Genomic DNA, 24,013 nt, shown 5'->3' with positions numbered 1-24,013 from the left:
TACAGATCATAGTTCTTAGATAAATAAAATAGGTTTGACTCTAAGGATAACCTGTATCAAGTTCATTCTTAGAAAGCCTAGGTATAATAGTACAGTATATGGCATATATGGCTCCGAATACATGGCACTTGAACTTCCGAAGAGATTCAAACCCTCATAATAGATGATATCGCTTACTCCATCCAAGGATCTTTTTGGTCCCCATCAGTAGGATTAGGGAAGAAGGAGCGGATGAATTCCCCACTGATAGGGTCATATGGGAAGAACGTATCCGACTCAATCGGCCGATCCACCAAGCCAAAAGCGTCCTGCATGTAATTTGATGTCAGGGGAGGCTGTTGTGGGACCGTATAGCCATGGGCTTCTTGGTGAAACCCATTAGTTGTAGGGGTGGCATTCAGACCGTCACCCCAGGAGTATGGAGTGGGGGATACCATAGATGGCAGACCTGAATCAACGTCCGGGGCACGGATCGGAGATTCCGGTTTACGCTGGTATATGAATGAGGGCATGTCTTCGACATCGTACTCCATTCCGATGGCGATCCGGCGGAGAGTATTATCGCATAACTGCCATGCCCGCCGCGAGGCGGTGCTATATTCGGACATTGCAAAAAGCCAACGGATCCCCTTTTTCGTTGATTCGAGGATAATCTTTTCTCTCTGAGGCATATGGACGCTTCCGAAGGATAGTTCCAGGAGAAGCACGGTCACGGTTTGCATCATATAGTGCAGGACACACCACCATGGGGTAATCTGGTACAGTTGGATAGCATCGGGTTCGTCCGGGATGAGATCCAGTAGCCCCATGGCGGACTCCAAAGCGACGACGGCCATTTTGTGACTGAAAGATTCATTTTTTGTTGGACTTGTCGCCCGTGCATCCCGGCGACAAAGACACGGACGACCAAGAATAATTCGACTGCTGTAGTAGTGAAATGCAAGGCGTAACTTTCCACGGATCAACTCCGGCCCGTCATCATCCTTTTTCTTGGTGAAATCGTAGACTTCTGGCAAACAGGAGTACCAAAGGTCGATTCGAGCCTTCAGCTCTCCGATTCGGTTTTCGATATGCGCCCACGGAGTCATCGCACATTGCGCTGAATAGACCTTGTCGATGATTTCCTGTGCAATGACGGCGAGATCGGTATAGTAAAGAAAGCAAAGGCCTTGGTTTGGAGGTATGCTTTTCAGGAAAGACGTATTTCTTGGGAGGTCGCTGTGATGCGCTTCCTTGCCATTTGTTGGATTCAGTGGCATCAATCGGACCAGGCTGCTCGCCACTGCGGATCCGACCTTCTCATCTCGCATGTTGGGGTCGTTCAGTAGCTGGGTTGGGATTGGGTCTTGTAGGTGATCTTCTTCAAAAGGAATCGGCAAGGGACTGGTGCAAATGCCATCTAGGATGCATGTGGCCCGGCCAGTCATTATCCCAAGCTTGTGCTCAAAGGTGTAAAGACACCACCAGACTCGATAGCGTGCTTCTTTTGCCGTGTTTGGAGTCGAGTCTGTCATGATCTTCATATTTATTCCCAATGAGATTGCCGAACGGATGGCCAAGGCGGATATTGTCCACGCCCTAATGATTCGTTAGAAAGAATGAATTTTTATAATGAATAGAGAAAGCAATGCGCTTGAAGCATGTTCAGAATAGATGTGTGCAATATGACTTGCCTATTTATTTGATCAGATGCAAGCAGATAGAACGAGATTAACCCTTCCACCTGGACTTGTTGAAGATCTGGATGGCTGAAGAGGACGTCTCCGTTCATACTTAGGAACCTTGCTCTAGTAAAGTAGTACAAGTGATCCTTCTCCTCCCCACGCCATGGAGCCTGGGTAAGATGCGCATGCTTGGCGGAGATAGCGAAGATCATGTTCAAAATGGCCATCCACTTAGCATTAGGTTGACCGTGGCGATCGAAGAATGTGGTGTACTGTGCGGTAAAGAGGGGGCGGTTGATAATGGGGAAGAAAGGATGAACCGTTTTCAAATAGTCTTCAAAAAGATGGTCCGCGATATTTCGTGGAGGGATCCAGTCCATCTGGACTGGTTCCGGGACAGAAATATCTATGTCGTCGAGATGATAATTCATTGAGTTGATAGAGAGGTCAGCACCGGATGGTGAGTGTTCCATATCCGGTTCCCAGGTGCCTGCCTGCCCTTTCGAGCGCTGCTCGGCTTCCTTGAGGAGTCTTTGCATCCAAACAACTTCTGAATTCTTCCCCATATATCCAGTGGCGCGGGAACTCTCGCTTCGGTTGAGGTCTTCTTCAACTCTGTCAATGGCATCCAGGGATCCAATTGAGGACGGTGAGCTGATCTCAGGTTCGTCACGAGAAACTTCGGAATGGGAATTGGGGTCGGCTGAATGAAAGTCATGATCTAGAGAATGCTACTTGCAGTCAGACTCAAGACACGTTTACCCCCCTTAACAGAAGATCCGACATACCTTGTCTAGCAACTGGCGGATGCTCTCTGCAGTCTTTCCTCCCACGCTATTGCCGATCTCGTTCAGCAGAGCCTCAAAGTCATGGGCTCTTGCGGTCAACCGGTCCATCTGCCTATTTGATTCCAAGAGTCAGCTCGTCCATACCACACACAAGACTCAATATCTTACTTTTTTGTTCTCTCCCGCCAGCTTACTGGATATTGGCAATGTACCCTGAGTTCACGACATTGGCGGCAAACAGGCGTATCGCCACTGCATTTTGTCTTTCGCTGCCGACAAGATTCGCAGGCTCTCGGCACCCGTCGGGTCGCTCGATGGACGGTGTTTGTTCGCTGTCGCGGTATCGCAACCTTTGCATTCGACGGTGGCACTGGTCTTGGAGCCCCGTGAGCGGCGAAAAAGTCACTTCTCCCCGACGAAGTCTGCGGCGTCTCTCCCGGGGAACTGAGAGGGTTTGAACTGCTTTTTGATTGTCTCGTCGGAACCTGCAGCGAATCCGCCTGCGACGGCGTACTGTCGCTAGCTTGCTCCATGGTGATAAAGCGCCTCCAGACGTTCTAGTGGTAGCGATTAATAGAATGCGACACACCCGGTAAATCCACAGTTCTCTCCACTCAAGGCGTGGTTATATCGACAGAGAGGCGGCACTTTGATCGCGGGGGCATCGCGACACGGATAAAAAGCATTTCTCGCAGCAAGAACAGCCAACTGGACCCCCAACGGGACGCAGAACAGTCGAGAGGAAGTCTTCCTTTGGTGGGGGGTTGATAAACCATGGAAGAAGCGCCACTTCGTCAAGGACCCACGTGATTCTCTACTCAAGTATCGTATTGTTCTCCGTATAATTATAAGAACTGTTACTATCAACTACCTTAGCTAAACAATCACTCAAGTGGAGGTACTTACTGTTACTACGCAGTTCTCTCTATTCAGGCACTACAGCTCTAGAAATCCTTCAATCCGACGTGTTCAATACGAGCTGAATTATGGTTATTCTGACAGTGGGTCAGTGGCTGGTGAAGCTCATCGAATAAACAAGATCGTATCGACAGTGGCTGGTTTTTCGCCAGATCTATTCGTCAAGATGTTCACTGTCTTCTTCAAGGTGCATTTGGAATGCCTGCAAACTATCTACTACCTGGTATTCAAGCGTTGGAAGCGAGGCACCTCCCTGGTGAACGCCTCGGGATTCTTCAGGGCCCCCGGTTTCCAGTATTCATACTCCATCCATGCATCTTCCTGTTGTTCATGCAGGTTAGCATGTCTCTAAATGACATGCACTATACAAATTGAAGGGAAGGGAGGGGACCATACCGGCATTTGTTCCTCGGTCGCCTCGATGAATTTCCCCAGCTCTGGTAGCAACGGGATCACGCCCACTTCGTCGGAGTAAATCTCCCAGAGTTGGATCATTTCGTTCAGTATTTCCGGATGAGCCTCTGCAAGATCGTGCACTTCCCCTGGGTCCGCCGAGAGATTATACAGCTGCCATTTCTCGGGTCCCTTGGGCTTGGGAATGAAGACTGCCTTCCAGTTTCCCTTGCGGATGGCCGCTTTACCACAAAACTCCCAGCCCTGGACGAAATCAACCTCGTGGATCCTGTCGGTCTCGCCCTTTGATTTCAAAGTCAGACAAATAAATATAATCCTCGGGAAAGAACTTCTAACCTTTAGCCAGGACACCATGCTGGATCCTCTCATAGACACCACCTCGCGGCCCTGGTACGTCGGGGCAGGATGGCTAATGCCGGAGAGCTCAAGGATAGTGGGTGCAATATCCATGACTGTCGCAAAGGCGTCAACTATTTTGCCGTCTAATTTGCCGTGCACGGGCGGATATCGAAGCACACATGGGACTCGAACACCCCCCTCGGTTGTAAAGGCCTTGAATAGTCTCGACGGGGCAGTAGCTGCCTGAGCCCAGCGAGGTCCGTACCACACGAACGAGTTGCCGTTGCCGATATTCTCGAGGCTATTGTCATAGTATCTCTCAAGGTACTCCTGCAGCGGCCTCTTGAGAAGCTAATAATTATCCAGAATCCCGCGTCAGTAACACTCTTCCCTTCTTCATCTTCTCTTTAAGGAAAGGTTAAAACAAACCGGCATGGCTTCATAGGCTGCGCCTTCTGCGCCATTATCACTCATGAACATGATAAACGTGTTATCCAATTCTCCGATCTCGTCCAGGTAGTCGATTACTCGACCAATATTGTAATCCATACACTGGAGAGTTGACAAAATCAGATCAAAAAACGAAACTCTTGACACTGTTTGCAGATCACACACTCACCTCAACCATACCGGCATATGCCTCCATGGCACGGGAGGATAACTTCCTTTGCTCCTCGGTCATCTCCTCCCACTCCTTGACCTCGTCTGCGATGACAGGGTGCGGCAACGTGTCCGAGGAAATCATGCCCAACCTGATGAGATTCTGCAGCCGCCGCTGCCGCAGAGCTTCCGGCCCGTCATCATACATTCCACGATAATGATTGATGTACTCTCTCGGAGCCTGCAGGGGCCAGTGAGGAGCGGAGAAGGGGTAGTAACCGAAGAAGGGCCGTTTCTTGTCTTCTTCTTTCTCTTTCTCTTCTTCTTCTTTCCACTCACGGAGGTACTGGAGCATCCGGTCGCCATACGCGTTCGAGGAATAAAAGTCCCGGGGCAGCTGTTGGACGTATTCCCCATCCTCCATATGAAGGGCAGTCACCGTCGTCTGAAGCCATATCGGGCGCCTATCCGTTTTTTTTTTTTTTTAATTAGCTATATTTAAAATTGTTCCAGTGATATTCTGACATACTCTTCCATCTCTGGATCGTAGCCATAGTGGTTCGCCGCGCCAGGTAAGAGGGCAAAAGACCGCTCGAAGCCTCGAACAAGAGGCGACCGCTTCTTGGTGAGCCCGAGATGCCATTTGCCCGCGAGCATCGTCTTGTAGCCTCCGTCTCTTAACAGCTCGGAGAAGGTGACGACGCGTTCGTTGAGATATCCTTCATACCCGGGCATTCCTATCCTTTGACTCAGTCCAGCACGGATACAACAAGGCTGTCTATCTAGCTTACCTCTCTGAGCCTCTGTCGCAATCCTCGATTCCTTCGTCGACGTCTGCTTGGGGCTGTTGGTGACCTCGATGAGATTCCCCAGGCCAGCAATGTGATGATCTGTTCCGGTCAAGATCATCGAACGGGTCGGTCTGGGAGAATCAATATTTATCTTTCACGTTGTACATAAAATGAAACCAAGGGAATCGCTTACGAGCATGCAGCCGCCGCATGGAAATCCGTGAACCGGATCCCATCCTGAGCCAGGCGGTCGATGTTCGGCGTCCGGATCTCACTGCCAAAGCATCCACAATCCGAGAAGCCCAAGTCGTCGGCTACGATGATCAGGAAATTGGGGCGTTTATTGGGTGCCATGATCGTTCACTGTAGATTCGTTATTGTTCCTGGCAGGAAACTGGAATATAGAGTTAACTATCAGAGACGGAAATTGATACTAGAGCGGTAGCACCCTTTTATATAGCTCATTCCCATTACTGTCAACAGATAAGTCTCTACTATAAAGAACTCTGACTGGTTCAGGAGCTGCAAACCCAAGCAAGATGTGGCGGGCGGGGGACAAATCAACAGGAGCGTTGATTCTCAACTTCATCCCCCGAGCACGCAATCAGTGGTCTGAGAATAGGTACTGGGATAATATCGGAGTAAGGAAACGTCAAGCTCAATATATGCAGCCAGATATGGATTGTGGTGGATACATACACACTGAGGTAAATGAGATGACTCGAGTTCTATCAATGACTTAAGGACATAAAAGAAAATTGATCAAGGCAAGTCTAGCAGCCGACAGAAAAAAGCATAGTCAATACAACAATCCGCTACATTCCCGCCATCATCGCGCCCAGTCCATTGTTCAGCAGGCTGCTTGACGCTACGAAGCTGAAGCCCCCAAACGGATCCGTCTCGCCGGGCAGGCCATCAAGACCGGCAGACGATGCGCGGGGAGCCATGCTGCGACCATAAGATTCTTCAAACCCGGCGCTGGCAATGAGCGGGCTCAGAGGCAGGTGAGTGAAGTCGACAGAGAAGTTCTCGGCTAGAGCGGGGTCGGTAACGACCGGCTGGATCGGGGGGGTGAGCTCCCGCCGTTCCAGAGCCTTCCAGTCGATCTTCCGGAAAAATCGGTGCTGTTTGATGGTCTGCAAGTCCTTGGGCATGTGGTAGCCGAGCCGCTTAGAGGGTTCCTTGCGGAGCAGGCGAGTCAGGAGATCCTTGGCGTCGGGTCCGAGGTAGTAAGGGAGCACGAGCTTCTGCTTGACTATCTTCTCTTGCAGCTTGGCGTGGTTGTTGGCCTTGAATGGCGGTGACCCGGTAAGAAGATCGTATCCGAGGGCGCCCAGCGACCACCAATCACATGCCTTACCATACAGTTTCCCCTGGACGACTTCGGGAGCCATGTATTCGATCGTGCCGAGGGTGGAGTTGCAGCGGTCCGCATCATCAACGGCGATCTTACTGAGGCCAAAATCCGTGAGCAGCAAGTGCCCTTCATGGTCAAGCAGGCAGTTCTCGGGCTTGAGATCACGATATATGACACCGACGTTCTGGTGCAGATGCTCAAGGGCGAGGACCATTTCAGCCATGTAGAACGCCGCGGCGTCTTCGTCGAACATGCGCTCTATGGCGAGATGGTGGAACAATTCACCGCCCTGGGCGTACTCCAAGATCAAGTACAGCTTTTCATGATCCTGGAAGGCGTAGAACAACTTGACCACGAAAGGGTGGCGATTGACACTTTCCAGGATCATACGTTCGGTCTTGGTCTGTTCCACCAGCTTCTTGTGCACGGTAATTGACGCCTTCCGGAATTGTTTCTGGGCATAGAGTTTGCCTGTCAATACGTGACGCACAAGGAGAACCGTGCCAAAGGAGCCCTTTCCGAGGCAGAGAAGCGGCTCGAAGTCGTCCGTGGTCATCTTTCTGCACAGCTGGGCACGAATGTCGGTTGTATTTGGGCCATTGTTAGAATCCTCCTGCGCAGCAGCCTCGGTGCTGACAAAATCGTGATCTAAAGGCACCTCGTAGCAGGTGAGAACTTCCGTCTGGTCACTGTCTGAGCAGACACTTGCATTGCTGTGGGTCTCGGAGTGCTGGCTACTGGTGGGACGTTCGCCTGACAAACTAAGAGCTTCAATTTGCAGCTTCAAAGCACTGACTCCACTTGTCGACGAGGGCTGAACGACAGGACTATTGAGGGCTCTGGAATTCGTAGCAGAAAGATCTGAATCTTCGTCGCCAGATGCCATGGGCGTGAATCCACGAACAGTCGAGAGTGCAGGGGCGATCTGGCCAAAACCTTGCTGCTGCTGCTTCTTCTTCTTCCTGCGCCGCTGCGCCTTTTCAGCTAGATGGCTCACAGGGGTGGGTTCAACCTGACGGAAGCCATTTTCTCTAAAATCGTCTCTGGGCACAGCGTGCACGTCCTCATTCAGGGTATGAGAATTATTCTTGTTCACTAAACCGAACTCCGAGCGGAAGTGGGTCTGGTCGGCTTGCGGGCTGAAGACGTCTCCGACGGAGAGATCGTCATGAACGGTAGACGACGCGGAGTCCATGGTTATGTAATGAAACTGCGAGGATTGGCGGATAAAAACCAGGGGAAAGAAAACTTCGGAAGGCCAGGAAACAACTGAGAGGTCGCTGGTTGTCTCAGCAAAACTAATACCGCTCACTTATGCATATGTGGGAGAACAGGCAGGAAGGAAAAAGCCCGTTAAGCAGTATCTATAGTAGAAACCATCAGCATATCAATATGAAAACAAACAGCAGCACAGAAAGGAGATTCATACACCAATTCAACCAATTGAGTAATAATGGTAGGCAGAGTTTCCGCAGGCAACTCCCCTAGATTAGCACCCTCTCTCAAACTCCCCAACTTCCCGAATAGTTTACCGTCCGCCCTTCCTCAGGACGGACCCTGGACCCCTAGCCAAAACACCTCGCCGATCGAGAAACCGGACAATGGACGAGCGCTCTCGGCCTCAATTTGTGAAAATGCAGCAGAAGCCAGCCGGTCAGCAATGCAAATGTCGGAATTCGACGTCAGAGAATAAGAGCTCGAGCCGGCAACGGAGCCAGGGAAAGGCACAAAAGCGGACGACAGGTACAGCTTCGACGCAGACAGGGACATAGAGGAACAGACGATGAGGCCTCCCAGGGACGTTTCAAGTAGGAACAGACGGCAGTAAGGACCGCGACGCAAGACAAAGAACACGCTTCACAGCGGGGTGTTGTTGGTGGGATGTCGAGAACAAAAAGAATACCTGAAGAGCAGCTGAACTTGGCCGGGCGAGAGGGAGCCAATCACGGGACTCTGAGCTAAGCGAGGCTAAGCCACATCTAGATCGTCGCCGTCACGTGTATCCGTGACAGGTTGAGGTTCCCCCGCATTAACAATAGAGAAGATTGTTTAACAGGAAGGTACTATGGCTGAAGACAGTCTGCAGTATGGCTGAATCATTATTATTAGGTAGTCTCATCCGTTGCTTTTATTAGGTTACACCCGTCAACTTCTCAAGCTTTCTCAAAAAACGCCTGCGATCTAGTAATCTCGACGCCGGATCTCTCTACAAAGGACAGGGCACTGGGCTTTTCCACCGTCACGGTGACTCGCTCGTTTGAAAAGTCGACGGTTGCGATACGTGCGATAAAGGTTGCCAATGCCTCGACGGTCTGGAAGGATGTCTCTTCGACTTTCTGTATGGGATTAGCAAGACGAAGAACGATTGTAAAACGAATAGAACGAAACTAGAGGGAAATACCTCTGCAACAGCTCTCGTCATTGCCTGGTAGGTATCAATAACGGTAGACCCCCACGCCAATTGGCCCGGCCCCTCGAATACCAAAGAGATAATGACCGCCTGCTTCTCAACGCGTTCGTGCGAGTTCACACCCAGGATACAATGGCATCGGATCCCCTCGATCCTAAACTCCTCCTCCAGCACGACGGGACACCGCCGGCCACTCTCGACCACCGCCTGTTCGGAAAACTCCTCCTCCTCTGACTGCTTATATCCCCAGACCGTGACGCTGCGGTACCGCAATCCACCCTCGGCGCGTAGAAGTGCCTTGGGAAGATGCAGCCAGACCTCACACCGACCGTAGTCTCCATTAATAGGGAATCGCGAAGACGAAGTAGAGATAGAAGTAGAAGAGGTAGTCTGCTCAACCGTCTGAACATGAAGATGCGCCATCCGCCGGATCCCCGCCGCCGTCTCATCCAATAAATCCAGCCCACAATGCGTGACCACCGAAGCCACAAGACGAACATCTTGAGCCAGATCGTTGACGAGGATCTCATCGCGCTGGGTCCCATCCACGTTGACCATCGCATGGCCCGGCGCACCCTGCTTGCCTAGATCGCGCACCTCCGCGTCCAGCCGGCGGAACAGCTTCCCGTAATCGAGCGACAGGGAGACGTCGTCCGCCGCCGCCGCCGCAACGGCAGACGAGTATGAGATTTTCATCGACGCCGTCGCGGGCTGCGGCTTGCCTGCGCGGTGCCATGGATCAGGGGCTGTAGGGAGCGGGAGCTGGATATCGCGCAGGCTGACGCTGTCCAACACTGCCGGCGGGGGGGGGATGTGCACGTTAATTCTTTGCTCGGCCATGTTGATCTTGGAAAGGCAGTAGGGATAATCTAAAAAACAATTGCTCCAACCTCAGCAATTCAAATAGAAGCTGGTTGTGAAAAGTCAACGCAACCAATTGTGCCGTCAGTCCGACTCCACAACAATTGCTGTCTCCTCAATGCGCCTCTTTCGAGAGTATCTCCGAGCTCGAAGCTAGGTGTTTAATCTCGGCTCTTTTCTGCTGTTATGTGCGCGATGAGGTGTGAGCTGGGATAAAATTGGCGGGGTGCTGTTCCTCAGCGACGACATAGTGGGGTAATCACTAACCAGAGCTTATTACTGCAGTTAGTTATTAGCTACCTAGGTACGGAGTACACCACAGTACTTGAAGATCTGGGCTTAATATTCATTAAATTCAAGTATGAATGTTAATTCCCAGGCATGTGTATGTCCAACAGGATTGACCTTTTTTCCTTTCCATCTGATGGTGTAAAGTGAAAAGAAAATTCGTTTGTATCGAGCAGATCATTATCATAAGATTCTCTCTCTCGCTCCATGAAAAATCGTGAGGAAGAAACTGCGCCGCAAGAGAAGGGAGGGGGTGCATGTACATTCAGCAAAGCCAATCCGTGAGTTTTGTACTTTGTTCGACTTCGGAGCAACATAATGGATACATAAATCAAGGGCGATCGCTTATTGGGTATTCACCAAATGGGAAAAGAGAACAATCACACGGGGCCGCTGAGAGGTTGTGGGCAAGGAAAAGGGTGTTGTTGTTTTTTTTTCTAAAAAAACAAGGTGGATTCATCTTGCAATCACCAATATCCACGACGATCATACGGGTAATCGGCCCGGGCAGGACTACGAGGACGTGCGTACGGTCTGCCGGCCATGTATGGATCATCATAGTGGCGAGGAGGCGGGGGAGGAAGACGGGCATCGTAGGGGTCCTCATAGGGGCGACGGGGCGGAGGGTAATCATCCATCCTGGGGCGCGGAGGGGAGCGGCGGGCGTATCCATCACGTTCATAGTAGTCCCGACGCATCGAGTTGGGTGAACGCTCCCGATAATGAGCTCTGGGGCTGTAGCCACGAGGGGGGGCGCCTCTCCGGTCGTACTCATCCACGGGGGGGTAGCCTCGACGCGGGGAACGAGAACGGTAGGGGTCGCGGAACGGACGTTCCTCAGGATTCTGGATCTATCGAGATAGATATATATGAGTTTGGTTCCTCTCTGCATGGGATAGAAGCGGTTTTTTGGTTCTTACGTCGGCGACGCAGGTCACTCTGGATCCCTTGAATTCTCGACCGTCGAGTTTGTCCACCGCGGTCTTCAGGTCGTTGGCAGATTCAAATTCCACAAACCTTGCCAAAGGTTAGCAAAAGTCGACACACATCCTGGAAATCAAACGGAGAGTGGCCCACCCTCTGCCGTGCTCACGACCGGTTTCCGAGTAGACAACATCAAGACCGGACTGGCGGGCGAAATCTTTGAGATCCTAAAAAAAGAGGCAAGGGTGTAAGTGGAATGTTCCAGTTGCTTGTCCAGGAGTCCAGATCCGGTATGAGTCCAAAAGAAGATCAAAACACAGGGGGGGTTCCAAAATCGGAGCGTCAAGTATCCAAAAGGAAAGGTCAAGTAAGTCCATGGTCTGTTGTCTTGAGATACCCTGCTCCAAGTGGATGATTTATGGCGAGTGCTATAGTCAGGGCAAAAGAGAAGAGGGGAGAGAAAAAGGAAGCAAAAAACATGGTATGAAATATAAAAAGAAGCCAAGTGGTATACACGGATCCAACAGCATGTTGGCCTCCGAGCGATCTTGGAAGAAGTAGGGTTGGGTTGCTAACCTGCCAACTTGTTTCTGGAAGACCAGAGACTTGCATGCGATAGATCGTGCGGCGCGGACGGGGTGCACTGGGACGATCCACCGGACTGGGGAAATTCTCCTTGCGTCGTGGCCCACGTGCGAATTGAACAGTGAGACGTTCGCCTTTGAAGTCGCTTCCATCTGGTATACCATCTCAGTTAGGCGGGGGGGTGGGCGAAGTAAGGTTTAACAGAGACATTCATCACATACGGAAAGCTAGATGAAAGAACTTCTGCATCAGCACCGATCAATCGAAGGAAGGAAGCAAGGGAGGCACGCACCTGGAACAACATCCTTTGCATCCATTGCATCCTCGTACTCGATGAAACCGAACCCATTCATCAATTTAATCTCCGTGATCTTTCCAGAGCCATGGCTGCTGAAGTGTTCCTCGATATCCTGTTTGGTCACTAGGTAAAAAATCAGTAGCGCCAAAAGCATCGGCGCCATGAAAATGTCAGCTTTTCTCGCAGTCCAAGCAAGGATCCAGTTCGTGACAAATATGGAAGACCGCCACAGAAGAAAACCAAAGATCCCCAAGGCCTATCTTGTTTCTCCATGTCGTTCACGATCCCTAGCAGCCTGCTGAATGGGCACAACGCATGCAGGACCGATGCGCGTCCATCCAGGGCTGTCCATAGGCAGGGGTGTAGAACTGGGGGGAAAAGGCAAACAAGAACCCCTAATTTCCGAATGACATGCCGGTAGACAAGCCAGGATCCAAGACAACGCGGCGGGGGGAGGGGGGTTTTTTTTTCTCCTTTTTTTTCTACTTTCTTCTTCGGGAGGAAGGGTTGAATGCCTGCATACCATTGCGGGGAAGATTCCCGAGATAAAGACGGGTTGAAGACACTTCGGTCGACATCGTTGGCAGCTCCAGAGTCACCTCGCGCGTTAATTTATAAAAGCAGAGATCGCTGACGGCGGGTTCTCCAGTCCGATGGCAGGCAAAAGGAAAAAGGCGAGAACCTTGGCTTTACAACCGTACGCTCCTAAGGCAGACAGGGTGGCTCCGTATCCTTTTTTTTGGGCGAAGGAATCCAGGAATAAGGGGGCCGTCCGGTCGAATTGCTGGGAATAAGGCCAGAGAAACGGTGGGAAAGCTGCAGAGGAAGGTTAAGAGGATGGTGGCTGGCAGAAGAAGAGGGAAAGAGATTGTTTTGATCGCAGGGGACAAGAGAGAGAGCGAAGGTGTGAGGCGGTGGAGGGAGCTGAGCAAACAGACGGCTCGCCTCACTTCGAACGTCGATCCACGTGGCCCGCCTCGGACTCAGTCAGCTCAAGGCAACCGCCAGCCGATCACAGGGGAGTTACTCAGAGACAGAGGTTGCTCTGTCTGCGCTGTGTTTCACGAAGCCAATTCTATTCTTGGTCTTTATTTTCTATGGTGTAGATGTTCTTGATTGTTTGTTTACACTATTAGACCGCTGGAACCAGAGAAAATCGGCGGTTTCCACGGTTCAATACCCCCCCCCCACGGGGGTAACTCATGTTCGCCACCCAAGGACCAGGATGCTGAACCGGCACTGTGCTATAATAGTCTACCTACCTAAGCACGGTTTCTTGTCTTGATACAGAGAAATTCCTGTTGAAGGGGAATAAAAAAATATAAATTTTTGGGGTAAGTACCTAGCGATAACTAGGCGCTCCTAAGCCGTACTGACGCCATGATATCCGTATATAAGTATTATTTACAAGCAAAAATGTCGGTTCCTCCAGAAAGGCCTGCGCTCAGGTCATGAAGTATTTGGGACCCTCTCCGCCTTGAGGAGTCTGCCAGTTGATGTCTTGGGTGGGCACTTTAATATCGCAGGTCTTGCAGTGGATGCAACTAGATGCTGTTAGCAAAGAGGAGGGTCGAAGAGGGAGGGGGATGACAGGAAACATACTTTTGCGCGTTGATCTGGAAGCGGACACCGTGTTTCTTGGACGGGTCTTCAACGTACTCGTAGACGCCAGCAGGGCAGAACCGATTCTCCACGCCCTTGTACTGCGGCCATGCGATGTCGGTGTGTTTATCCCAGTCTTTGACCTGCAGGTGCACCGGCTGGTCTTCTTCGTGGTTCGTACCCGTGCGACTCACGCTGGTGAGAATGTCGAAGCTGATCTTGCCGTCCGGCTTGGGATACTCGATCTTCGGGTAATCAGCTGCGTTGCCCGTGGCGGTGGCGTCTGTACCGTGGTGTTTCAGGGTCCAGGGCATCTTGCCCCGGAAAACGAAGGCCTCCAGGCCGGAGTAGACAATACCGCCATAGAGTCCGAGGGCGGTGCTGAAGGATGGCCTCATGTTGCGCACCTCGTGCAGCTCCTTCCAGATCCACGACTTGCGGAGCGATTCCTCGTAGTCGTAGAGGAACACGGTCCCATCGTCGGTGGATTGAAGAGCTGCAAATGTGGCCTCCGCTGCAAGCATTCCAGACTTCATGGCCGTATGGGTTCCCTTGATTTTGGGAACGTTCAGGAAGCCAGCGGTGTCGCCGATCAGAGCGCCTCCGGGGAACGCACACTTGGGAATGGACTGGAAGCCACCCTCGTTCAGGGCCCTGGCGCCATAGGAGATGCACTTTCCGCCCTCCAGAACATCCTTGAAGAGAGGGTGGTGCTTGAGCTTCTGGAACTCTCCGTATGGCGAGAGCCACGGATTGGGGTAATCCAAGCCAACCACCAGACCTATGCTGACCATGTTGTCGCCGAAATGGTACATCCACGCACCTCCATACGTATCCTTGGGCAGCGGGTAACCCATCGAGTGCACAATCTCGCCGGAGTTGAACTTTTCCGGCTGAATCTCCCAGATTTCCTTAATCCCGAGTCCGTATGTTTGCGGTTGACTGTCGCGACGAAGGTCAAACTTCTTAATCGCCTGCTTCGTCAAGCTCCCATGGCAGCCCTCCGCGAGTAGAGTCACCCGGGCGTGGAACTCCATTCCTCGCTCGTATGTGTCCTTCGCCTTGCCCTCCCGGTCGAGGCCCAGATCATTGGTCGCAACACCTTTCACCGACCCATCGGGCTTATAGACCAACTCACTCGCTGCGAATCCAGGGTAGACCTCCACGCCAATCTCCTCTGCCCGTTCCCCTAGCCATTTCGTCAACTGGTTTAAGCTGATGATGTAGTTGCCGTGGTTGTGCATCTGTGGCGGGGCAGGGATTGGGAAGGACGAGTTCTTTGTGAGGAAGCGCATCTTGTCGCTTTTCGCCGGCGTGGCAAACTCGAATCGATCCGGGTTGTCTTCCGACAGCCAATCTGGCAGAAGCTCGTCGAGGGCAGTGGGTTGGAGAACATTGCCGGAGAGGATGTGGGCTCCCAGTTCGCCGGCCTTTTCAAGGAGAATCACACGGAATTCTTCGTTTCCAGCCTCGTTGGCGAGCTGTTTCAATCGAATCGCCGCTGATAAGCCAGCGGGGCCTAATAAATGGGGAGAGCACGGTCAGTTGCTATCCTCCGGGTGAGGGGAACCAAATGACTTTTTTTTTTTTTAACTCACCACCACCGACGATACACACGTCGACTTCATCCGACTCTCTATCCAGCTGACGAGGATCGAAGTTACCATTTTCATCAGTCAAATTCCGCGACAGCGACTGTGAAAAGGGCCGGGCTTGAACGTGTCCGTAGCTGCGGGCACCGAGCACCGAGGGGTAGGCACCGGCGCGCCTTGTAGCGAGAGCTGAGAAACCATCTTTAGTGCGACCAGTTCGCGACAGAACCGACAAGCGACGGTATGATTGGGGAGGGAGCGAGGTAGACGATCGCGCTTGATGCCTCATCAGAGGCAAAACCGCACTTTTCGAGGCCATGCTTGGAAAGAAAACGCTATCACAGGATAAGAAAAGATCACGGGAGCACCGTCTCCATACCGTCGCGACAGGCGACACGGAGGACTTGAGCTTAATAAACTGCTCCCTGAGCAAGCGGGAGAAGGAGCGCCGGTGAGAATAACTGCCAGTTCCACTTCACTCAAGGCTAGGCTGGTGCTGGTGTTCTTGGGGAACCCCCTCGACCTTATAACTGATGTAAGTGGTACCCGAGGGTTTTCTGTGGCCGAACCAATGAGCGTCTCGCCGATGGGAATCGCCCGTTCCGTGAAGCTTCCGTCGCGACGGACAGTCTCAGGCAGGCCCGGAAAAAAGTCCGGCTACGAGTTTTTGTGTCCACCGTCCACTGTCCTTCCCTGTCCTGTCCTGTCCTGTCCACAGGTCCGATTCCGCCGGTGAAGAATCAATCACAAGCCATCAGGTCCGGATAAATTTCCTGACAGTCCTTTGATACTACATGATTTTCAGGTATTGCCTTTCGAATCAGATCTGTTCGAGGTATATGCGTAAAGTACTAAAGTAGTCCTGAACTTCCAATTCTAGCAGGATGAGGCCTACATACAAGAATAACTCGAAGCTATCGACGACTGTACTACATAGTATGGAAGCTATCACTTATTCATAGTAGTGGAGAAAAGGATCTAGGTGAATTGCTTATGTAGTACACATGGCGATCCCTCTATTCACTTTATTAGTACGCTGACAGTAGTGTCCCGTAGATAACCAACATTAGACCTCGGCCTATTCTACCTTCTACCTAGGTACTCCGTACCTAGAATCTGGAGAGGTACGGAGTACCTAAGGCATTGCTGACCTGCGTAAAGAACACGTGTTATTTGAATAAACGGTGATACATACGGAGGATAAGAATACTCGATGAAACGTTCTTCATTTTTCTATGCAAGGAATGTTCATGGAACAAAATAAACTGTCTTGCCCATGGTACGTACGGAGTATCCATGAAGCATACCATATGTAATTGCGGTATGGGAATACCTTGGCACTGGGGAAGTACTAGGTACGGAGTAATAATAAAGATGATAAAGTGCCGATAACTAACTTAGATACCTAGTAGTTACTCCATCTGACAGGTACTTAGAAACGAAGTCACTTGACTTATCCTGAGTCGCTGAAACTCACGTCTTTTGTGATGTGATTGATTCTTTAATTAGCCAGGAGGAAAGACAGGGTGGATGGAAATGTGACTGTGTCGGGTAAGATTGGTCAGGCGCCACAGTGACCTGTCGCAGCTAAGCGCCTGCTGTTTGCGCGGCCAGCTGCAAAGCATCATTTGCTTCCAAAATTACTACGAGTCACCGACTCAGCTGGGATGTTGCCAGCTGCAAAAAAGAAATTTGTTTGTAGAGGAGAAGGAGAGTATTATAGCAAATCAGAAGCATTTCATCTGGAAAGGAATCTATTTAGTAGGGAACTAGAAGAGAACTTGTATAAATAATTATAAGAAAGAGATGTATTATCTATTTAATCCCAATATATAAAAGTATTTGTTTGACAATAGTTTTATATTAATGAAGCCTTTATTTCAGTCAAGGGTCAACCTGATTCACAAGAGTACGGAGTAGTAGTGGAAGAAAGATGTTGGAAACAGGCAGAATTTTTGTTCATTTGCCATCGCTAAAGCGGCAAGGAAAGAGGCGCGCCGAGTGAACCGTCTTTGCTCCGTGATTGGACCGAGGGGGCGGAGAGAGGGTGGTGGATCCGTGGTCAGTCGCAGGATCTGAGGGTAGCTGTGGCCTGCCAGGCAACTGGCTGCAACCGTGGCACTAATGACAGAAAGTAAGGGAGTCGCTGCCAATCAGCGGCCGCCCCCAGCCGATGGGGCTCAACGCGGTGGAGGACGCGTCGGACGAACGAGAAACAGCCGAGGTGTGCTGGGTGGGGCGCAGCCTAGGATGCTGCCTCCATCATACCCCCCCAAGAGCCGCTAGTCCTGCTCTGGGAAGAGGCCCCAACCATGGAAAGGGCAATCTGTCCGTCGCTGCTTTTGCCGCCGCCGCCGGGCCCAGCCACCCCTGACGCCAGCACCCCGGCACGGTGACTCACCCTATATAAAGGCCCAACCTCCCACTTTCCTGCTGCTGCCGGAATCCTGTTGCTGGTCTTGGCACTGCCCGGAACGCCAAAACTTCTCGCCTTCTTCCCACCCGCCGGCCTCCCCCAACCCTCCACCCCCGCCTCGTACGCCTTGTGTCAGAGAGTCGCTCTCTAGCCCTCTGCATTCTCTAATTCTCCGGGAAGAAGCTTAGAAACATAAAAAGAACTCTCGACCTCCTAAAAAGAGTTTTTTTTTTTTTTAACCGAAAAAGGAAGGTTGCAGCTCTTGCATCTTCGCCGCTCTCTTGAGACCTCCAGATAGACTTCACACAATCCATACAAAACCTACTAAAAAAAGGATTCTGTTGCAAATACAAGCTCTCATCTAACTCTCGTCTTCCCTTTCTTGCTTGTCGTCCTGCTTTGTCAGCAAAACAAACAAAAAAAAAAAAAGAGGCAGTCTGAGGAAACACTTCACTGTGGTTTTCTTGCCGCCTTCGGTTCCTTCCCGTTTCAGTCTTCGCCTTTCTCGTCGGTCGGTCTCACACACCTCATCGACGCTTCGCCAGTGAGGATTGGAAATATCTATCTCGTCGCAGATCATCGAAGAAAGCCTGATCTCGAACTAAGCAGGTAGGGTATCTAGTGTAGGGGAGACATTTACTTGTCCATCTCCCACAAAGGGTATGTTCTTCTCTCACATCCTCTATTGACCTGGACTACACCACCCCTCACCAACCACCTTTTTTTCGGATCGCCTTCTCGCACAACCTTCCTCTTTGCTTCACCTTCCTCTCTAACTCTTGTCTTCCTCTCTCCGCAGACTGCCAACGCACTTCGCACGCTCACCCTTGTTAAGAAATATCATTTCTCTCAGCTTCGGCTGGTTTACAGCTCGAGTATACCTTTGTCTCACGTCGCGATGGATTCGCTTACGACCCATCCTTCGAACGCGGAGCAGGCTAGGGCCTTCACCTCTCCCGCCTCTCTGTCTTTTCCTGGGGGCGCCGGTGATTTGACCCCGCCGTCCTCTGAAAAGGAGGGCGCCATGGCGATGGGCGGCCAGAGCGTGAACGGTCAGCAGCATGGAGCGAATGCCATGAATGGCAATGGGGTGACCCCCGCGACTCCCGCTGCCACTCCTGGTGCCAACGCTCCTGGAAGCGGCATTGTGCCTACGTTGCAGTGAGTATACTCTTGCTGTTCTTCTGGGTCACCAGAAAATGCTGAACTTTGGTGTTTTTTTTTCTTTTAAGAAACATTGTCGCCACGGTCAACCTTGACTGTCGCCTGGACCTGAAGACCATCGCTCTTCACGCAAGAAATGCGGAGTACAACCCAAAGGTATAACTCCGTCTCTCCCCAGAAATTGCACTGCCATGGGAGAATAGTGTGACTGAACTGTTTTTTCTTTTTTCTTCCGATTAGCGTTTCGCGGCTGTCATCATGCGTATTCGTGAACCGAAAACCACCGCCCTGATCTTCGCATCGGGAAAGATGGTCGTGACTGGAGCCAAGTCCGAAGATGACTCGAAGCTAGCCTCGCGCAAGTACGCTCGCATTATCCAGAAGCTCGGCTTCAACGCCAAGTTCACGGATTTCAAAATCCAAAACATTGTCGGTTCTTGCGACATCAAGTTCCCCATCCGTCTTGAGGGCCTGGCTAGTCGCCATCACAACTTCAGTTCTTACGAACCGGAGCTGTTCCCTGGTCTGATCTACCGCATGATGAAGCCCAAGATTGTCCTCTTGATTTTCGTCAGTGGCAAGATCGTTCTGACCGGCGCTAAAGTCCGTGAGGAGATCTACCAGGCGTTCGAATTGATCTACCCTGTGCTTTCCGGTATGCACTCCCTTACTTTTTTTTTGAAATCACATAGCTGACAGTCTTAAGATTTCCGCAAAGTTTAAATGGCTCAGCCAACCGGACCCAGGGTGATCATCGCCCAATCTTTCAAACTAACCGCGTTACGCACGCCTTTGTATCAACAGTTTTTTTCCCTCTTTTTTTTCGCCGTCGTCTGGAGAGTAAACACCTTTCTTTCGGCGACACCTTGATGATTCTTTTTCTGCTTCTTTCTAGCATTTGCACGGCGTTTTAGCGACTCGGAAAGTTTCATGGCTGTTCCCTTCCCATCTTTCTCTGAAAGAACGAAAGCCTTTTCAATTGTTTACTATTAGATGGTTGCACACTCCGCATATTTGGGGGCGGTACTGTGCGCTGGTCGAATGGTTGCCTCCTTCTAATGTTTCTTTTTTCTCTTTGCTCTCTCATACCTTTTTTCCGCTTATTACCCAGAATCTTTATGGTTTCGGTGAAGTTTTTTTTCCCCCCCTCGCCGGGCATAACCCAGTCGAGTAATACTCTGGCTGTGGATAGCCGCTGGTTTTCTAGATTGTCGCAGCGTGCTTTTTATAACTGGGTGGAGGTAGCAAGAATAGGTCGGAAGGAATTTATGGCATGCTATGATCGGGACGATGGCTTGTGATAACATGATGCGTCAGCCATGTCAAAATAAAATTGATCTCTCCTCTTTCCTGTAGAGCCACAGCGCCTTAGATCCGGGTATCTAGAGCCATGTGTTTGAACCATTTATGTGAAGTAGTCTTATACATTCTGTCCATTCCAAAAAAAAAATCCTCTATATATAGCAACTATATACCTATAACCAGTGGCTGAGTGTCGTAATACTAGCTATATCTACAACCTCCCCTTGGACTTGGCCAGCTCATCTTTAAGAAGCATCCCCTTTGCCCCGGACCGACTCCCGTCCTCGGTGCCCGTAAATCGCGGCTCGGGTGTATTCCACGCCCAGAGCTTCTTCAGCTCGGGCTCAAGGGACCCCTCTAGGGCGTCGACGATCTTCTCGCCCAGCACAGGGAAGAACTTGTATGCATGGCCGCTACCGCCGGTGGCAAGGAAAAGGCCAGGATGGTCAGGGTGGTAGGTTATTAGGAAATCTCCTTTCGGTCTTAGTTTGTCAGCATCACACACACACACACACTCTCTCTCTCTCTCTCTATACGCAGTATGCAGTGTATTCAGGGTGGTAGTCTTCTTACGTATCTGTGTACCAGCATACCCGCGTTTTAACAAACGGACGATCTGTCATGGAGGGGAGAAGGGTCTGCAGCGCGGAGCGGAAGGCCCGTTCAGCTTCTGGAGGGATAGGGAGACCATTCTCCGGCAGGGAGATGGTCATAGATTCAGCTTGACCAGAAGAAGAAGAAGAAGAAGAAGGGGAAGATCCCGGGATAGCGACGGTCCTTGGGTTAAGGTATCCGTAGGCGTGACGGGCGATTTTAAGCAAGTTTCCACGCGGGGGGATGATGAAGATGCCCGTGTCGAAGTTGAGGATGGTGGGCACGTGGGCGAGACGGGCCTGCTCTTCGTCTGAGATGGAGAGGTAGGCCAGCGCCTGGCCGGTCGAGACGGCACGGCCACGCAGGTCGACCAGTTTGGGAGTCCAGGCGCCTGTCGCGAGGATGACCAGATCGGCTTTTAGGATGGAGCCGTCGGTGAGAGCAACGCCATACGCACGGGAGGGAGCATCATTTCCTGTGTTGTGCTTCTTGTTCTTGCTCTGCTCGAACAACACCCGCTCGACTTCGCCCGTCCTAAAGACCACTTTCCCCTCTTCATCAAGCTTGCGCTTGACGTACCGCACGCCCGCCTCGGCGTCCCCCCATCCGGATGCCCAGTTGATATACCCGCCTGCGATGTTGAGGTCGTCTCCGTAGGCGGGCACCACGCGGCCCACGTCGGCTTTACCCGCTAGGAACTCGACGGTGTCGCCGAGCGACTTGACGTTCTCGTAGCTCTTCTTCGCGTACTCGCTTGCCGGCGCCCCCTCGGTCGTGTATACCAGCAGCAGGCCGTTCTGCGTGTACCGGCCCTCCTGGCCCCATGCCGTGTGTCGCCAGCGGTCGATCGCCGCCCCGGCGAGGCGGGCGTACGCTGGGTGGGCGTAGTCGGCACGGATGATGCGTGAGGTATCGACGGATGAGCCGTGTGGGTTTGGGATGGTCGCGGCTGCTTCTAGGAGGGTAATCGAGCTGTCGGGGTGTCGTTTGCTGAGTTCCTCGGCAGTCGACACTGTCTTGTTAGTCTGATAGAGATATATATATATATATATTTATAACGCAACGAGACGGCGAATACACCTGTCTACCTACAGCCAAAAACACCTCCTCCCACAATAAGAATATTATTCGGCAGCGCCATGATAAGCAGTTGAACAGAGCAGTTAGTAGTTTATAATAGTTGAACACACTGGAGAGAGTCAAGACTGGATCAGGAGGGGGTCGATAAGGCCGATCGGAAGTGGATCGCCAAACTTCTGGCTCAGCTGCAAAGAATCCTGACGTGCGCCCTTTGTGTGACAAGTGAAACTACCTTTATCTTTAGATCTTTATTTCATTCATCTAATCTTCTATCACTCACTAGAATGCCTGCCATATAACAGGCTGTCAGAATGGTCTAGAACTCCGAGCGAAAGAACACCAGAAACACAGACACAATGAGTGCATCTCGAATAAGCAGAGTGCCCGTCAAAAAGGCCCAGGGGGCAGGAAAGCTGGGGAACCAGGGGAAACTAAGCCGTGCCTCTCCCCAGTTTGTAAGGTGAGTAACTACAAGTTTCAGTGAAGGTTGAAACAAGCGACTAACTAAACACTTGAATCTATTCTGTTAAAGCCCCCCGACGACGTCGTTACCAAAACGCGCGAACCCGCTCCTGACGAACCCACCCCGCGAAGTCCGACGACGGCTGTCACCGAAAGGCATGGCGTTTCTTGGGATGGGAGTGTTGGTGGGCAGCGCATACGTGGGGATGCTGTACGCCTCGTACCAGCGCGATCTGGAGCGGTCGCGAACGTTACAGATCCCACCCGACGTGTCGGACCGGTACCAGCGCACGGCGGCCAGCTACGACGCAGAGGTTGACATGTCGGAGACACTGATGCGTATGGGGACCAAGCGGGAGGAGCTGGTGAAGCGGGCGCGCGGCGACGTGCTCGAGGTCAGTTGCGGGACGGGGCGGAACATGGAATACTACGAGCTGGGGGAGAAGGTGGTTATTGACAGCAAGGGCCGGGCGAGTGTGCAGGGTTGTCGAAGCGTGACGTTTAGCGATCTCAGTCCGGAGATGGTGGAGCTTGCACGGCAAAAATACGAAGTGAAGATGAAGGATAAGAACAAGAACAAGAACAAGAACAAGGAGAAGGTCCAAGTCTCCGTCGCCTTTAAAGCACAAGATGCAGGGAGCATTGCACCTCCGGAAGGCCGCCCCCATTTCGATACGGTGGTGCAGACGATGGGCCTGTGCTCGATGCCGGATCCTGTGGGCGTGCTGCAACATCTGGGGAGCATCACGGAGCCACGCGAGGGTCGGATCCTACTGCTGGAGCATGGCCGGTCGCACTACGCCTGGGTGAACCGGATCCTGGACGACGTCGCGCCTGCCCACGCAGATAAGCATGGCTGCTGGTGGAACCGCGACATCGGCGAGATCGTGCGGCAGAGCGGGCTGGAAGTCGTCGAGATGAAGCGGTGGCATCTCGGCACGACATGGCAGTTTGTCCTGAGGCCAATAGAGAAAGTATAGTGTTTGTATGTATAGTGTGTAGTGTATGTGTGTAGTGTATTAGTAAATAGAATATTTCTACCTAGGTAGTATTGACGACATGATGAGAATAATCTGATAAGTCAATATCATTGATTCTTCATTATGACCTTTGGTCCTATTCAAATACTCTATTGGATCCTCGTGTAGATCGACGACATGTGGACGACGTCAAAATGTCGTTAACTTCACCTTGATCTATGTAGTATGGAGTAACTATTACTAACAACTTCCTACTACATATTAGTTATATCATGGTAAGTAGATACTTACCTGTTATAGTTCTCTATCAGATAGGTACTATTGGTCTATTCATGATATCTGCCTACTAATTGTTTGTTTACTATTACATAACTCTTCATAATTTTATGAAGAATGTATCAAGGGATGGATTCTTATAGAGTATTCTATACTGCATACTTGTACCACATAACTAGTACTCCGTACATACTACAGACTTACTGCAGTTACGCCTTGCTGCTATGCGGTCCATTGCAGAAACTGCCTCTGTAGAGTACAGCATCTGTACAAACAGAAGTACGGGGTCTTGTAGCTCCATAATAATA

The 24,013-nt window shown here is 51.3% G+C and overlaps 12 protein-coding genes across 12 annotated transcripts; 3 read left to right on the top strand and 9 right to left on the bottom strand.

Moving 5' to 3' along the window:
• Positions 1-29: 29 nt before the first annotated feature.
• Positions 30-3,314, bottom strand: ASPZODRAFT_127554 (hypothetical protein). The gene is made up of 4 exons (XM_022721781.1): positions 2,621-3,314; positions 2,453-2,564; positions 1,674-2,395; positions 30-1,578 (listed from the first exon to the last, which is right to left on the bottom strand). Exons 1-4 carry the CDS (start codon positions 2,983-2,985, stop codon positions 174-176), a joined length of 2,604 nt encoding a protein of 867 aa, XP_022585986.1. The 5' UTR covers positions 2,986-3,314; the 3' UTR covers positions 30-173.
• A 272-nt stretch (positions 3,315-3,586) lies between these two features.
• Positions 3,587-5,868, bottom strand: ASPZODRAFT_87873 (hypothetical protein; the record flags this gene model as incomplete). The annotated part of the gene is made up of 8 exons (XM_022730316.1): positions 3,587-3,691; positions 3,767-4,066; positions 4,121-4,474; positions 4,553-4,675; positions 4,743-5,187; positions 5,253-5,460; positions 5,515-5,645; positions 5,708-5,868. The coding sequence occupies 8 exons, from the start codon at positions 5,866-5,868 to the stop codon at positions 3,587-3,589; spliced, it is 1,827 nt and encodes a 608-aa protein (XP_022585985.1).
• Positions 5,869-6,040: 172 nt separating this feature from the next.
• Positions 6,041-8,182, bottom strand: ASPZODRAFT_391598 (hypothetical protein). Its single transcript, XM_022728305.1, has 2 exons — positions 6,214-8,182; positions 6,041-6,097 (listed from the first exon to the last, which is right to left on the bottom strand). The coding sequence occupies exon 1, from the start codon at positions 8,064-8,066 to the stop codon at positions 6,330-6,332; it is 1,737 nt and encodes a 578-aa protein (XP_022585984.1). The 5' UTR covers positions 8,067-8,182; the 3' UTR covers positions 6,041-6,097; positions 6,214-6,329.
• Positions 8,183-8,224: 42 nt separating this feature from the next.
• ASPZODRAFT_12294 (hypothetical protein) lies at positions 8,225-8,641 on the bottom strand (the record flags this gene model as incomplete). The annotated part of the gene is made up of 2 exons (XM_022721335.1): positions 8,225-8,235; positions 8,428-8,641. The coding sequence occupies 2 exons, from the start codon at positions 8,639-8,641 to the stop codon at positions 8,225-8,227; spliced, it is 225 nt and encodes a 74-aa protein (XP_022585983.1).
• A 316-nt stretch (positions 8,642-8,957) lies between these two features.
• ASPZODRAFT_127547 (hypothetical protein) lies at positions 8,958-10,091 on the bottom strand. The gene is made up of 2 exons (XM_022721780.1): positions 9,273-10,091; positions 8,958-9,207 (listed from the first exon to the last, which is right to left on the bottom strand). The coding sequence occupies exons 1-2, from the start codon at positions 9,975-9,977 to the stop codon at positions 9,025-9,027; spliced, it is 888 nt and encodes a 295-aa protein (XP_022585982.1). The 5' UTR covers positions 9,978-10,091; the 3' UTR covers positions 8,958-9,024.
• Positions 10,092-10,507: 416 nt separating this feature from the next.
• On the bottom strand, positions 10,508-12,944 carry ASPZODRAFT_392213 (hypothetical protein). Its single transcript, XM_022728306.1, has 8 exons — positions 12,761-12,944; positions 12,232-12,360; positions 12,161-12,166; positions 11,931-12,091; positions 11,508-11,581; positions 11,351-11,447; positions 10,791-11,281; positions 10,508-10,733 (listed from the first exon to the last, which is right to left on the bottom strand). The coding sequence occupies exons 1-7, from the start codon at positions 12,813-12,815 to the stop codon at positions 10,898-10,900; spliced, it is 906 nt and encodes a 301-aa protein (XP_022585981.1). The 5' UTR covers positions 12,816-12,944; the 3' UTR covers positions 10,508-10,733; positions 10,791-10,897.
• Positions 12,945-13,300: 356 nt separating this feature from the next.
• On the bottom strand, positions 13,301-15,941 carry ASPZODRAFT_127544 (hypothetical protein). The gene is made up of 3 exons (XM_022721779.1): positions 15,438-15,941; positions 13,636-15,358; positions 13,301-13,571 (listed from the first exon to the last, which is right to left on the bottom strand). The coding sequence occupies exons 1-2, from the start codon at positions 15,748-15,750 to the stop codon at positions 13,782-13,784; spliced, it is 1,890 nt and encodes a 629-aa protein (XP_022585980.1). The 5' UTR covers positions 15,751-15,941; the 3' UTR covers positions 13,301-13,571; positions 13,636-13,781.
• Positions 15,942-18,121: 2,180 nt separating this feature from the next.
• On the bottom strand, positions 18,122-18,758 carry ASPZODRAFT_390055 (hypothetical protein). The gene is made up of 2 exons (XM_022728301.1): positions 18,740-18,758; positions 18,122-18,471 (listed from the first exon to the last, which is right to left on the bottom strand). The coding sequence occupies exon 2, from the start codon at positions 18,425-18,427 to the stop codon at positions 18,209-18,211; it is 219 nt and encodes a 72-aa protein (XP_022585979.1). The 5' UTR covers positions 18,428-18,471; positions 18,740-18,758; the 3' UTR covers positions 18,122-18,208.
• Positions 18,286-19,266, top strand: ASPZODRAFT_390357 (hypothetical protein). The gene is made up of 3 exons (XM_022728303.1): positions 18,286-18,507; positions 18,718-19,008; positions 19,080-19,266. The coding sequence occupies exons 2-3, from the start codon at positions 18,746-18,748 to the stop codon at positions 19,171-19,173; spliced, it is 357 nt and encodes a 118-aa protein (XP_022585978.1). The 5' UTR covers positions 18,286-18,507; positions 18,718-18,745; the 3' UTR covers positions 19,174-19,266.
• ASPZODRAFT_127541 (hypothetical protein) lies at positions 19,250-19,914 on the top strand. Its single transcript, XM_022721778.1, has 2 exons — positions 19,250-19,666; positions 19,718-19,914. The coding sequence occupies exons 1-2, from the start codon at positions 19,270-19,272 to the stop codon at positions 19,732-19,734; spliced, it is 414 nt and encodes a 137-aa protein (XP_022585977.1). The 5' UTR covers positions 19,250-19,269; the 3' UTR covers positions 19,735-19,914.
• A 454-nt stretch (positions 19,915-20,368) lies between these two features.
• Positions 20,369-22,169, bottom strand: ASPZODRAFT_390186 (hypothetical protein). Its single transcript, XM_022728302.1, has 3 exons — positions 22,000-22,169; positions 20,887-21,919; positions 20,369-20,795 (listed from the first exon to the last, which is right to left on the bottom strand). Exons 1-3 carry the CDS (start codon positions 22,046-22,048, stop codon positions 20,525-20,527), a joined length of 1,353 nt encoding a protein of 450 aa, XP_022585976.1. The 5' UTR covers positions 22,049-22,169; the 3' UTR covers positions 20,369-20,524.
• A 28-nt stretch (positions 22,170-22,197) lies between these two features.
• On the top strand, positions 22,198-23,510 carry ASPZODRAFT_127540 (hypothetical protein). Its single transcript, XM_022721777.1, has 2 exons — positions 22,198-22,447; positions 22,520-23,510. Exons 1-2 carry the CDS (start codon positions 22,344-22,346, stop codon positions 23,427-23,429), a joined length of 1,014 nt encoding a protein of 337 aa, XP_022585975.1. The 5' UTR covers positions 22,198-22,343; the 3' UTR covers positions 23,430-23,510.
• Positions 23,511-24,013: the final 503 nt, after the last annotated feature.

The sequence above is a fragment of the Penicilliopsis zonata genome, assembly GCF_001890105.1.
Source record: "Penicilliopsis zonata CBS 506.65 unplaced genomic scaffold ASPZOscaffold_1, whole genome shotgun sequence".
Classification (NCBI taxonomy): Eukaryota; Fungi; Ascomycota; class Eurotiomycetes; order Eurotiales; family Aspergillaceae; genus Penicilliopsis; species Penicilliopsis zonata.
Note: the sequence above shows the minus strand (reverse complement) of the source record. Positions and strands in the feature narration are given on the sequence as shown.

Coding starts and splice junctions, on each gene's coding strand:
- ASPZODRAFT_390055 (XM_022728301.1), bottom strand. CDS start 18,427: ATGATCTGCGACGAGATAGATATTTCCAATCCTCACTGGCGAAGCGTC.
- ASPZODRAFT_127540 (XM_022721777.1), top strand. CDS start 22,344: ATGAGTGCATCTCGAATAAGCAGAGTGCCCGTCAAAAAGGCCCAGGGG. Junction 22,448..22,519: donor GCCTCTCCCCAGTTTGTAAG/GTGAGTAACTAC, acceptor ATTCTGTTAAAG/CCCCCCGACGACGTCGTTAC.
- ASPZODRAFT_391598 (XM_022728305.1), bottom strand. CDS start 8,066: ATGGACTCCGCGTCGTCTACCGTTCATGACGATCTCTCCGTCGGAGAC.
- ASPZODRAFT_390357 (XM_022728303.1), top strand. CDS start 18,746: ATGGATTCGCTTACGACCCATCCTTCGAACGCGGAGCAGGCTAGGGCC. Junction 19,009..19,079: donor GGCATTGTGCCTACGTTGCA/GTGAGTATACTC, acceptor TTTTCTTTTAAG/AAACATTGTCGCCACGGTCA.
- ASPZODRAFT_127547 (XM_022721780.1), bottom strand. CDS start 9,977: ATGAAAATCTCATACTCGTCTGCCGTTGCGGCGGCGGCGGCGGACGAC. Junction 9,208..9,272: donor TGACGAGAGCTGTTGCAGAG/GTATTTCCCTCT, acceptor AATCCCATACAG/AAAGTCGAAGAGACATCCTT.
- ASPZODRAFT_127541 (XM_022721778.1), top strand. CDS start 19,270: ATGCGTATTCGTGAACCGAAAACCACCGCCCTGATCTTCGCATCGGGA.
- ASPZODRAFT_390186 (XM_022728302.1), bottom strand. CDS start 22,048: ATGGCGCTGCCGAATAATATTCTTATTGTGGGAGGAGGTGTTTTTGGC. Junction 21,920..21,999: donor GGGAGGAGGTGTTTTTGGCT/GTAGGTAGACAG, acceptor CTAACAAGACAG/TGTCGACTGCCGAGGAACTC. Junction 20,796..20,886: donor GTATGCTGGTACACAGATAC/GTAAGAAGACTA, acceptor TGACAAACTAAG/ACCGAAAGGAGATTTCCTAA.
- ASPZODRAFT_392213 (XM_022728306.1), bottom strand. CDS start 12,815: ATGTCGACCGAAGTGTCTTCAACCCGTCTTTATCTCGGGAATCTTCCC. Junction 12,361..12,760: donor CGGGAATCTTCCCCGCAATG/GTATGCAGGCAT, acceptor TTTTTTACCTAG/TGACCAAACAGGATATCGAG. Junction 11,282..11,350: donor GAGTGACCTGCGTCGCCGAC/GTAAGAACCAAA, acceptor CTATCTCGATAG/ATCCAGAATCCTGAGGAACG.
- ASPZODRAFT_127544 (XM_022721779.1), bottom strand. CDS start 15,750: ATGGCCTCGAAAAGTGCGGTTTTGCCTCTGATGAGGCATCAAGCGCGA. Junction 15,359..15,437: donor CGTGTGTATCGTCGGTGGTG/GTGAGTTAAAAA, acceptor CCCATTTATTAG/GCCCCGCTGGCTTATCAGCG.
- ASPZODRAFT_127554 (XM_022721781.1), bottom strand. CDS start 2,985: ATGGAGCAAGCTAGCGACAGTACGCCGTCGCAGGCGGATTCGCTGCAG. Junction 2,565..2,620: donor TGGCGGGAGAGAACAAAAAA/GTAAGATATTGA, acceptor GGAATCAAATAG/GCAGATGGACCGGTTGACCG. Junction 1,579..1,673: donor GCATCTGATCAAATAAATAG/GCAAGTCATATT, acceptor ACGAATCATTAG/GGCGTGGACAATATCCGCCT.